The following is a 12,125-nucleotide window of genomic DNA, read 5'->3' on the forward strand; positions in this document are numbered from 1 at the left end:
ACACTCAAGCTAGCAGACTATCACCTCCATAATGGATTCCATCTATTCTTGTGTCCTCCTTTTGCTTGTTATACAATTCTTTTTCTATCTCTTCATAAGCAGGGCATTTAATGAACTTCAGTTCACCCTGGTGGTATTCAAGGTCTTTTGGGGGGCTATTTTGTGCTTTAAGGCCCACGCAACACTTTATCTAGACTATCAAAGCTTGGCTGGGCTGGGTCAAAAGATGTCAGTTGTTTTCATTCTTGATTGAGTTAGTTCTGAGAACCACATGGCCAGTTTCTCCTCCAGCAGCTTTGGAACACAAATTTGGCCTGCTATGTAACTCTTAATATTTTCCATACATACACCCCTCAATAACCATGATAGCCAGTGAGTTCTTAGCTTTTGACAGAGACCTAACACAGCCTCCTTTGGTGAAATATTGTAAAGATGGCAATCCCAGGGGAAACATGCTGTCTTGGGCACATCTAGGCAAGTCCCTGAGTATACTGTGGATTTCTTGTCTGTTGCCATCATGGAGCACCTGGGTCATAATTGCATAATTAATTCCTAGTTTTTATTGGATTTTCTTTTAAACCAACAATTTGGATATGTTAAGGTTCTTTCTCAGAAAAGTGTTTCTTGTACTATATGGAATGCAGGACAATAAGCCTTAAACAAGTACAATGAAAAATAATTTCCAGGTATTGGAAAGATATGGTCTGGTGTAGATCCAAGTCACATTCTAGTACTACACCTCAGTATGTTGCATTCTTAATGAACTTTTGAAATGTCAGTAGTCACAATCCATTCCAAAGAAATACATCCGTTTTGGCTGGTGAAAGTTATAATTAGACTTGGAAGGATTACATTTTTATCGGTAAATGTCGATAAATGCTGATTTCATTGTACGTGCACAAACCAACAAAATATATTTCCATTGATCAAAATGTACAGATAGGAAGGTAAGAAAAACTTTCTTGGAAAATTATTAGAGTTTGAATTAAAGATGTTTATTTGGTATATTTTGATGTGTGATATGGACAATTTGTGTTTGAATGATTATAAAAAGCTTTACCTTCTTGAATCTCAACATCTATTGTCATTACATTTTTTTGTCTGATTACTCCCTACTTTCCACAACTGTGAAAATTTAAATCAATAAAAATATTTTAAAATGCTTTAAAAAAATCGACATTATCTATTGAAATTATCAAAAAAAATAAAAAATTGAATTCTGCCAAGCTTAATTCTTCTTTGTGTCCTCTGCATATTCCTAATATGCACCAACCAGTGCCATTGTACCTTGCAGCTTTCTACAAGCAGTGCCTTAGTCAACTGCTCACATACCAGCCAGGCTCCAGGTGCATTTTGTGGGCATGGCTATAAAAGGCATGTATGTGCCAGTGGTTACTGCCTCATTTCCTTCCAACTGCTGACATGGATGTATGTGAGCCTTCTACAGATCAAAATCCTTTAGATAGTTAGGGTAAGTGTCTTGTTGTTTTATAGTAAACATATTTAATCTAACTCTAATCCTAACTGTTAGTGTTAGTTTTTTAAGGTTGTTATGGCAGATCTGAAGATCAAGAAGCATGCATTTAGGAGATGTGATTTGTGTCCAGTGATCTTACTGGTTCTGATGCCCATGTTCACTGCCTAAAGTACTCAGGAGAATGATTTTCTCCTTTGGATTGCTTCATCTGCAGCATTTTCACAGCACAAGAGTCAGGAAAGAGAGACCAAACAGACTCCAAACCCCCCTTCTACAGGAAGTCTTATTTACTAGATCCTCCAGATTTGAGGTTTTTAAGCTTTGCATGACAAAAATAAGAGGCCTGGCTTGGCTCCAAACCCTGCCAGTTCCAGAAAGACTTTGCTATGTTGACCAGCAGCCTCAGCCTTGAACTCCAGTTCAAAAGAGACTGAGCCCTCAGTAGCAAAATTATCTGATCTGACACCAGAGTAGGCATTGGTATCAAGGAAGTCAGGGGTGGGTGATGGAAGCTCTATACTGGACTCTTCCATGGAACCAGGGCCCTGAGTTCCAAGGAAGAAAAAAGTTGAAAAAACACCATTCTGGAGATTCATCAGATCTGTTGGATCATGAGCATGTGGACCAGGGACACAAAGAGTGAAGTTCTAAGTCAATTGAGCAATCTTTTCAATCAGTTCTGAAGAATTCTATGGATCCAGGTGTTATCCCAATATGAAAGACAGCTAATAACAGAGACCATATGACAGTCTGTGGAACCATGGTTTTCGGTTCCAGGTGTTTCTGCAGCAGCAAAGAGAAGAGTATATTAGGATACATCTTCTCATTCTCACAAGAAAAGGAAATCAGATATACCTTTGATAATGTTGCCTCCACCTCCCAGGATACCTTCTGGTTCACATAAGGGAACAATTTTGCCAATGTCAATATTAAAAATACCAACTTCACTAGAATCCCCAGCTTACTTTTATACTACAAGAAGACACAGGAAGTATCTTCATTTTACCATAAGGAAGGATCATTTCCAATACAGAATCCTCCCCTTTGGCCTTTCTTTGTCACCTCCAAATCTTTAAAAAATGGCCATCTGTAGTAGCAGTATTCCTCAGGAGACCAGGAATTCTTGTGTTCCCATATTTAGATGGCTGATTCTTCAAAGCAGTCTCAGAGAGTGAGTTGGGAAGAGATCATGAAATGTATATGTTCTCTATCCTAAATAAATATCCTTAATAAACAAAAAGAAATTGTTGCTGGCTCTGTCACAGAAAATACTGTTCGTAGGAGCTCTTCTCAATTCCAGAAGAGCAAGGGCTTACTTTCTGGAGGAGACATTCCTGAAGATAAAGTGCATCATCCAATCTCTACGGCTGAATCCATCTCAGAAAGTAAAGTTTTTTGTATCTCTAGCGGATCTGATGACACCAACCATATATGTCACGCCTTATACAAGACCAAGGATGAGATCTCTGCAGTACTGGTTTTCAAAGAACTTCAGACTGGTAATAGGCAACATGGATCTGATAATTACTGTTCCAAGGGAAATCTAAAGATCTTTTTGGTAGTGGAAGGATCAGAAGAATATTCTGAAAGGGGTACGGTTAGGTTGTCCCTCCCCATCTCTGGTAAGCACGACAGATGCCTCAAAGAGAGGCTGGGGTATACATCTCGAAGCTTGTAACAAGAAGTCTCTGGAGGTCATCTCCATATCAGAGTTCTGGAGTTGAAAGGAGTTTGGTTGACAGATCATTTCTTCCTCATATTCAAGGGTCAGTGGTTCAAGTGGCCACAGACCGTATGACAGCAATACATTATGTAAAGAAATGGGGGAGACCAATCATTGCAGCTTTGCAGGGAGGCAGTGACACTTGGGGACAGGTGTATACATGTAATGTATCCAGTAGCTCTACATTTAACAGAATCCCTCAGCAAATTAGTGAACCAGCTAAACAGGGAAATCTCCCAGATTGCTAATGGTCCTTGGAAGACTCTGTGATCAGGCAAATTTTTGCTCTTTGGGGTACTCCAGTGATTGATCTCCAGATTCAACAAGAAATGTCTTTATTTTTGTTCCAGAGCAGGACTGGATACTCTGTCCCTAACAGGTGCATTCCTCCCTACTTGCGGAACAGAGCATAATGTATGTGTTTCCTCCTTTTCCTCTAATGGTAAAGGTTGAGAAAAAGATAAAACAGGACTTGGCCAGGGTGATACTGGTTACCCCAGCATTGTCGAGGCTGCAGTGGGTCACAGACTTGCTTCTTCTTTCCAAAAGGAATTACAGATACTTACCGCTGTCAATGGACCTTCTGACATGGTAGCAAGGGGGAAAGTGTACCATCTGAACCAATGGCTATTGCATCTGACAGCATTGGCAATAGGTTTCTCACTGAGCTGGAGACATTTCTCTCTACAGATATTCAACATCTCCTACTTAATGCTAGAAAAAAATCAACTAGAAAATGTTATGAATTAAAATGGAAAAGATTTCCACAAAGGACATCTGATGGGGCATAAATTATGTGTCAGCCCCTGTTCAGTGTATATTAGAATATTTGTTACATTTAAAGCATAAAGGTTTGTCTGTTGCTTCACTTAAAGTATAATTGGCTGCAATAGCAGCTTCTCATATACAAATAGATGGTAAAAGGGTATTCTCGCTTGAGATTATTAAAAAGTTTAATAAAGAATTACTAAATTTGTATCGCATGGTGAAATATCTGGTGGCACCAAAGCATTTAAATTTAATGCCATCACAGCTTATTTCTCCATTATTTTACCCTTGTCTTTGTGTTCTTTATTTCATCTGTCAGTTAAGACTGCCTTTATTCTAGCAATTACATCAGCAAGGAGGATTAGTGAACTTCATGCTTTATTGGCTGATCCTCCATTTACAACCTTCCATAAGGACAAAGTAGTTCTTTATCCACATACTAGATTCTTATCAATAGTCATTTCTGAGTTCCTCGTCAATTAGTCCATCATTTTGCCCATGATTTTTCCCAAACCTCATTTGAATAGGCCTGAACCAAAGCTACAAATGTTTGGATGCAAGAAGAGTTTTTATCCTTCTATTTGGGTAAGACTAAGGACTTTAGATATGCAAGTAAACTGTTTTTTTCATATGCTGGTAATAGTAAAGGAAATCCTGTTTCTTCACAGACATTGTGGAGATGGCTCAGAAACTATATCATAGAATTTGAGGCCTAGTCTACACTTACCCGGAAATTGGCAGCAGTCAATGGGAGTTACACAAACTACTCTGCAAAGCATACGCAGCACTACCCCTTTTGAGGAGGTGGTTTAATTGAATCGACTTCCACTCAATTGATCCAGATAGATTGATCTGACGGTGGCAAATTTGCCGCCGTCAGTGTGTACATAGCCTTAGGAGAGTGCATCATAATCTCCTCTTCTCCAACCAAGTGCACCCACCTCTAGGGCTGTGGCAGCCTCGGCGCCGTGTCTGAAACATTTTCCAGTAGTAGAGATTTGTAGTGCAGCTCTGTGGAGTTCTGTACACATCTTTACAAAATATTATTTGTTGGATAGTGTAACCAGCTCAGATGTGCAGTCTGGTAGATCAGTGCTATCGTCATTGTTCATCAGGACTCCTTTCCTGCCATTCATATTAAGATGCAGATTGCTGGTTAAACTATCCCAAGAGTGGAAATATACAGAGGACACACAAAGAAGAAATGAAGGTTACTTACCTGTAAATGAAGTTCTTAGAGATGGACTCTACACATTCATGCTCCCTGCCTTCCTTCCCCTCTTTGCTGAGTCCTGTCCTCTGTTGGCTCTGAATTATGTTAATAAATGCAGCATCTGAAAACATCATCCCAACTACACATGTAAAGTGATGGGGTCTAAATTAGCTATTACCACTCAAGAAAGAGATCTTGGAGTCATCATGGATAGGTCTCTGAAAACATCTGCTCACTGTGCAGTGGCAGTCAAAAAAGCTAACAAAATTTTGGGAACCATTAGTAAAGGGCTAAATAATAAGATAAAAAATATCATAATGCCACTATATAAATCGATGTTAAGAACATAAGAACGGCCATACTGGGTCAGATAAATGATCCATCTAGCCCAGTATCCGGTCTTCTGACAGTGGCCAATGCCAGGTGCTTCAGAGGGAATGCAGAACAGGTATTCATCAAGTGATCCATCCTGTCAGCCATTCTTAGCCTCTGGCAAACAGCAATCCCAGCCTATCCTGGCTAATAGCCATTGATGGACCTGTCTTCCATGAATTTATCTAGTTCTTTTTTTGAACCCCGTTGTAGTCTTGGCCTTCCCAACATCCTCTGGCAAGAAGTTACACAGGTTGCCTGTGCATTGTCTGAAGAAATAGTTCCTTTTGTTCGTTTCAAACCTGCTGCCTATTAATTTCATTTGGTGACCCCTAGTTTTTGTGTTCTGAGGAGTAAATAACACTTCCTTATTTAATTTCTCCACACCAGTCAATGATTTTATAGACTTCTATCATATCCCCCCTTAGTCATCTATTTTCCAATCTGAAAAGTCCCAGTCTTTTTAATCTCTCCTCATATGGAAGCTTTTCCATACCCCTAATCATTTTAGTTGCCCTTTTCTATGAGTTTTCCAATTCCAATATATCTTTTTTGAGATGGGGCAACCAGATCTGCACTCAGTATTCAAGATGTGGGCGTACATGGATTTATAGAGGCAATATGATATTTTCTGTCTTATTACCTGTCCCTTTCCTAATGATTCCCAATACACAGTTAGCTTTTCTGACTAGCACTGCACATTGAGTGGATGTTGTCAGAGAGCTATCCACAGTGACCCCAAGATCTCTTTCTTGAGTGATAACAGCTAATTTAGACCCATCATTTTATATGTATGGTTGGGATTGTTTTCCAATGTGCATTGCTTTGCATTTATCCAGATTGAATGCCATTTTGTTACCCAGTCACCCAGTTTTGTGAGATCCCCTTGTAACTCTTTGCGGTGTGCTTTGGACTTAACTATCTTGGGTAGTTTTGCATCATCTACAAATTTTGCCACCTCACTGTTTACCCCGTTTTTCCAGATCATTTATAAATATGTTGAACACTACTGATCCCACCGGCCATCTCATCACTGAGAATTTATCTCCTGTTACCAGTTGGATGGTATAACTCTCTTACCGAAGATCCCTGCTCACTATTCCAGAGCTCAAATTACATTCTTTGCCTGCTTCAGAAATGTGCCAGTATCCAAAATCTACAGAGTGCGCTATGGGGTAACCCACTGACCTTCGTCAAACATTATGTACTGGATTTAGCCACTAGATCAGATGCCGAGTTCAAGAGAGCAGTACTACAATTTATTTTTGACTGATTCAGCTGAAACTCCTCGTTTCCACCATTCTGGGGGGATACTGATTGCCAGTCACCTGTCATTCTGACACAGACTACAAGAAGAAATTATGGTTACTTATCCTGCAGTAACTGTAGTTTTTTGAGATGTGATTGTCAGTGTGAATCTCAAGATGTTCCGTCTCTACTTTCAGAATTTTCAGCTAACACAGGCTTTGAATTGCACAGGATCTGAGGGAAGGCTGCAGGCTCACATAGGAGCACAAGGAGTCACAGGGCTTATGCATGTCCCTGACAATACTGCTGTTAAAGAAAAAAAATCCAATCTAATATGCATGAGGCACGTGTTCAACTACAGTGGGCTCCACACTAACCGCCTCTCAAAGAACTGTTGTTACTACAGAGTGAATAACTGTACTGAACTTGGTATAAAAGTCTGTCACTTGCAACTCTTCAGACATTCAAAAATGTGTAGCAAATAATGCAGAAGTAAAAATCCAACAGTCCTGTGCGCTTAGGTTGACATTTTTTAGAAGTGTCTCATTCATTTAAGAGCACAAGTCCCAGGGAAAGTTATTGGTATTTGTGCTATTAAGTTACTTAGGCACTTCTGAAAATCTCACCTTAAATCTTCTCTGTGTGTATAGATTTTCTATGCAATTAATTCAGTTTTGCAATTTCTAGAGGAGGCTGTTTTTGAGATATTTACAGAAAAACATGTTACAAGATATTTCAAAAAGTGAAACGTAACAGTTTTTCAGTGTCATCTCTCAGGGACACATTGTCTGATTCAACACAAATTTTGTTACAAGTGTCTTCTGGCTGTGTATTTCACAGGAAAAGAAGCTTTTGAAGATAGATGAGGTTGCAAATTGGGCTTACAATAGAAAGCATTTCTCAACTGTGGAACCACATCTGATGTTTCTTTTATTCCTTATTTGGCCAATTAAAGTACAGTATTTAAAGTGCTTCCTGGAATCCACCTCAACAGTATTTAAATGTATCTGCTATAATAGTGGAACTAATTAGCTGCTGCCTCTTTAATTGAAATTAGCCCACCCACCATTTATGAATCTCAACTTCAGTTTGGTCAGTGGCAAGAGGTGTTGAATTGAGAGTATCTTGCATTAATTTAGATTAAATATATGGTCCTAAAGAGTTAAAGCTGCTAACGTGACCCTATCATTGTCCAACATTAAACAGCACTAAACAAGGTTTGGAGTTTTGGTTTATAGAGACCTCAACATGCTTAGTACCCCGGCAACACACTATTAAACATCTTTTTAACTTTTTATTAAAGATGCAGAAAAGAAGAGGGAAAAGATTAAAACATTAAAGATTTAAAAAAGTATCCTCCCTTTTTGATAGTCTTTTAGATGATCATTTCCTTTTTTAGGGAAAAGGGAAAAAGTTAAGATGCGCTGGTGCTGCTATTGTTAAAGTCCGGTGCTATTTCTTAAGAAGACAAAACAAGACAAATGCACTAAAAAGGGGAGAGAAAAGAAAGACAAAGTTAGAAAATGCAACTTCTCTGTTGTGTTGACTTTCACTTGCAGTCTCACTGCCTAAAAAAACCAAGTGCAGCACGTGGTCTTATTAGCCACTCCAAGATCTGGCAAAGTTATAGCAGTGTCAGGCTGTTCATGGCATTGCTGTTACTTGCCTCTCAGGTCACTGGCTTACAGCTGTATTGCAAAATTACAGTCTTGGCCAGCTAGACCGGACTCTTACTAGACAGAAAAAAGGAGAGAGTAATAGGGAAGAGAAGAAATAAGACGGAAAAGGATACATGGAAGGTGGGGTGGGGTGGAGAGAACACAACAGCTCATCTCAAGTAGTGATTGGGATTCAGCCAGAGCCAATGGAGGTTGCAATGTCATCTGGGTCCTGCACTTTGGCCTAATCTGGTCAGATAATCTCTCAGTATCAGGATGATGAAGGCCCAGCAATGTTCCGGTAGATCCTAGGGTCCGAGGAGTTGATGGGAGTGTTTCACCAATTTTCCTCTGCCTCCTTTCTTTTTTTGTTTTGTTTTTAAAGGCCTCAAAAGGTAGTGATGGGCAGAATAGCCTTGTCCCTTCATTATTTTGTCCACCAATTAGGCTTAATTTCCAACACACCAGTTTCCTTTTGCTGATTTCCATTCCAACATTTTTCTTGTTTACCAGGCTTGATCTTAACAATCCTTGAATGATCCCATGCGGCCGTCTTGTTTGGACTAATTCACTCTATCTGCCTTTTGCACCTTTTTCCATCAACATTTGTTGTGTTAGGTTATTGTGACATTTTATGACTTTCACTCACTTTTCACAGATGAGCTCATGATTAGGGTAAATTTGTAGGCCAAATTACATATCTTTTCTCTGATCTTTTTTAATATAATAAACTTGGTCCCAGCCACCATGTTCTGTAACGCATCTGTGACACTGGGCCAGAAAAAAATAAGTGACTTTGCAAGCTGCATGACCCAAATCTGACACATTAAAGGGAAATACCAAATGGTAATGAGGGTCATTCCTTACAAGTGGATTAGAGCTTTGATATGCAAGTGTATTATTTGATGCTGTTCACATATATCTTGTTAGAGGTTAGCAATGCAGATACACTGCTTTCCTGTCTATTGCTGTTCTATTGATTAAGAGGTCAAAAGGGAATATTAACATCTAGATGAACCTTTGGTATATCTTCATTTGCCTGTATTACTCTTTGAGGTTTAAGTAAACTGTCCAATAATTAGCTGCATTAGCACAGTTGACAATGTGTGCCTAGGAAATGAAGATATTACTTCAGAGTATAATGTACATTATTATTCTCCACTCAAGGAAATATCTGTGGACTGTCTTGATGGTTTAAATGGCTACTGCTGATTGTATTGTCTGCTGAAGGACCCATTGAGTAAAGATCAAACGGTCTGCTTCCTTTTGTCAAAGCCCACACGAAGGAGTTACCTGTAAGCACCCACTTTGCTTCAACTATAATGGAAGCTTCAGGCCTGATCCTTTTTATCTCAAATCTGTCCAAGCTTGTCAGGGAAATTTTGGATTTCAAGACTGAGATCCCAGCACTAGGCTGGAACCACCCTGCTAATTCTAATGGGAGAATTTGAACAAACTCTTCACATGGACTATTTATTCTTCATCTCTGTGGACTGGATTGCTAACAAAGAAGCTCTAAACAAAGACTGATGACCTCCAAGCTGTTTGGGTAATTTCAGAGACTTTGTAATATAAGAACTTTGCAACTCAGTTATCATCTCTACTTTGAAACTGACTTATAACTTAATTTTCCTCTGTGTATGTCTACTGAGCTTTTAACCATTACTTTCTTTCCTTTTTTCTAATAAATATTAGTTGCGTTAATAAGCATTGGCTTTAAGCGTGTATTTGGGTAAGATCTGAACTGTTCATTGACCTGTTTGATAATGTGTCTGATCCTTTGGTATAGATAGAACTTTTTTATATGTGATGGATAAAGATTTTCAGTAATCCTCATCACATTTGACTTGGCAGTCTGGGTGCTAGCCAAAGGGCTGGATAGTTTTAAGAAAATTGTATTTTGTCTTCTGAGTGACAAGTGAGGTGAACAGAATCTTTTTGTTGCTGGCTTGGTTTATCTTATGGAAGAAAAACCACCAGTATTTAGGGCTTTGCCTGCTCCATTCTTTGTAGTTTGCCCTGTTTAAACTATCTCAGCATGGCTCCCCTGGAAGCCAACGTCACAGTATCAAATGATTTCCTCATTGTTTACACGTTTCTTGTAACTATTCCATACCTTACTGTACACAGGAGCGGCAGAGAAGAGCTCTAAACATGGAGCAGAGGATCGGACCCAAAACATCATCATGGCCATGAAGGATCGCATGAAGATTCGGGAACGGAACAAGCCAGAAATCTTTGACTTGATTAGAGATGTCTTTAGTGAAAGCAAATTAACGCATGCTCAGCAAATGAAGACCGTGAAACAGAGTGTGCTTGATGGCACATCCAAATGGTCAGCTAAGATAACTATCACTGGTAAGCTGAAGTTAGACAAATTCAAACGGGAAATAAGATGTAAATTTTAGCAGCAAGAGTAACCATTGGAACAACTTATCAAAGGTTGTGGTGGATTCTCCATCACTGACAATTTTTAAGTCAGGATTGGATGTTTTTTCTAAAAGATCTGCTCTAGGAATTATTTTGGGGCAGTTGTAGGGCATGTGTGTTATACAGAAGTTCAGACAACATGATCACAGTGGTCTCTTCTGGCCTTGGAAACTACGTCTCTTAGCCTTAAACTGAGAGGCTATCATTGGTGAGTATTCCTGTTTCTGAAGAGCATAGTGCAATAAGCTGCTTCGTCATACGATGCATGAACACATCTTTTAGCACTGCAGGCTTGTAGCAAAACTTTATTTATTTTTCTCCACAGTGGTTTGTGCTCAGGGCCTGCAGGCCAAGGACAAAACTGGATCCAGTGATCCATATGTGACGGTCCAAGTTGGCAAAACAAAGAAAAGAACTAAAACAATTTTTGGGAATCTGAACCCTGTTTGGGAGGAGAAATTCCACTTGTAAGTGCTCACTGAATATCTGCCCCTGTTCTGACCCATGTATACTGTCTGCATTTTTTCACAAGCACACCTTTATCTCCTATATCAGTATGTGGTACTTCACCACCTGTAGTCATGTCTGTATTTTGTCTGTTCCTGTTTTACGTAGTGTGTATTTGTAGCATAGGCTATATAATGATATATACTGTACTATACAAAAGTGTGCACATCCTTTTTCCTTCCACTTCTTGTTTAATATGTCATAGATTCTGCATCTACTCTTTTAGCAATATTTGAGTAGAAGGTTGTTCAGACATCCCCAGAGAAGGATGAGAATCCTTAATAGTCTAAAGACTTACGCTGTTCCTTTATAATAAACATACTTCTAAAATTCATGAGAAAGGTAGCAGTAAAACATACACAAAGGAAAAGCTTCACCATTCCCTGCTTTGTTTCTCCTTGCTGTGGCATTTGAACTGGCTTGTTAGTTCTTTGGGGAGTAGCTTGTCACTTATTTTTAAAGCTACTTCCTTCCCTAAACTGCTGTAGAAATAAAATAATAACTTGAGGGATTATCTGTTTACAAGATTATCAACCTATCTTGGGTTAAATTTAAAATAAAGGCTGGAGGCACAGTTGCTTATATAGCAAATAAGCTCCAAAGGCTGAGTCAGTTAGCCCAGGATATGGTTATTGAGTTAATTAAAAGCACCCTCAAGTTATAGTTATATTTTTATTTTAATTAAATGTATAAACATAAAATGAAAGAAAAAGGTTATGAGAACAAAGT

At 39.0% G+C, this 12,125-nt stretch overlaps 1 protein-coding gene across 4 annotated transcripts in view; it reads left to right on the forward strand.

Annotated features, from left to right (window-relative positions):
* UNC13B (unc-13 homolog B) overlaps positions 1-12,125 on the forward strand; it is a 410,138-nt gene that overhangs the window by 271,169 nt on the left and 126,844 nt on the right. For all 4 annotated transcript variants that reach the window (XM_067543563.1, XM_067543564.1, XM_067543562.1 and 1 more), the window contains 2 exons: positions 10,590-10,817; positions 11,215-11,356. In XM_067543563.1, coding sequence (XP_067399664.1) covers positions 10,590-10,817; positions 11,215-11,356 — 370 coding nt within the window. The remainder of the gene's footprint in view (positions 1-10,589; positions 10,818-11,214; positions 11,357-12,125) is intronic.

This window comes from Emydura macquarii, unplaced genomic scaffold (assembly GCF_026122565.2).
Source record: "Emydura macquarii macquarii isolate MOO-44397 ecotype Brisbane River unplaced genomic scaffold, CSIRO-AGI_Emac_v2 contig_915, whole genome shotgun sequence".
Taxonomy (NCBI): Eukaryota; Metazoa; Chordata; order Testudines; family Chelidae; genus Emydura; species Emydura macquarii.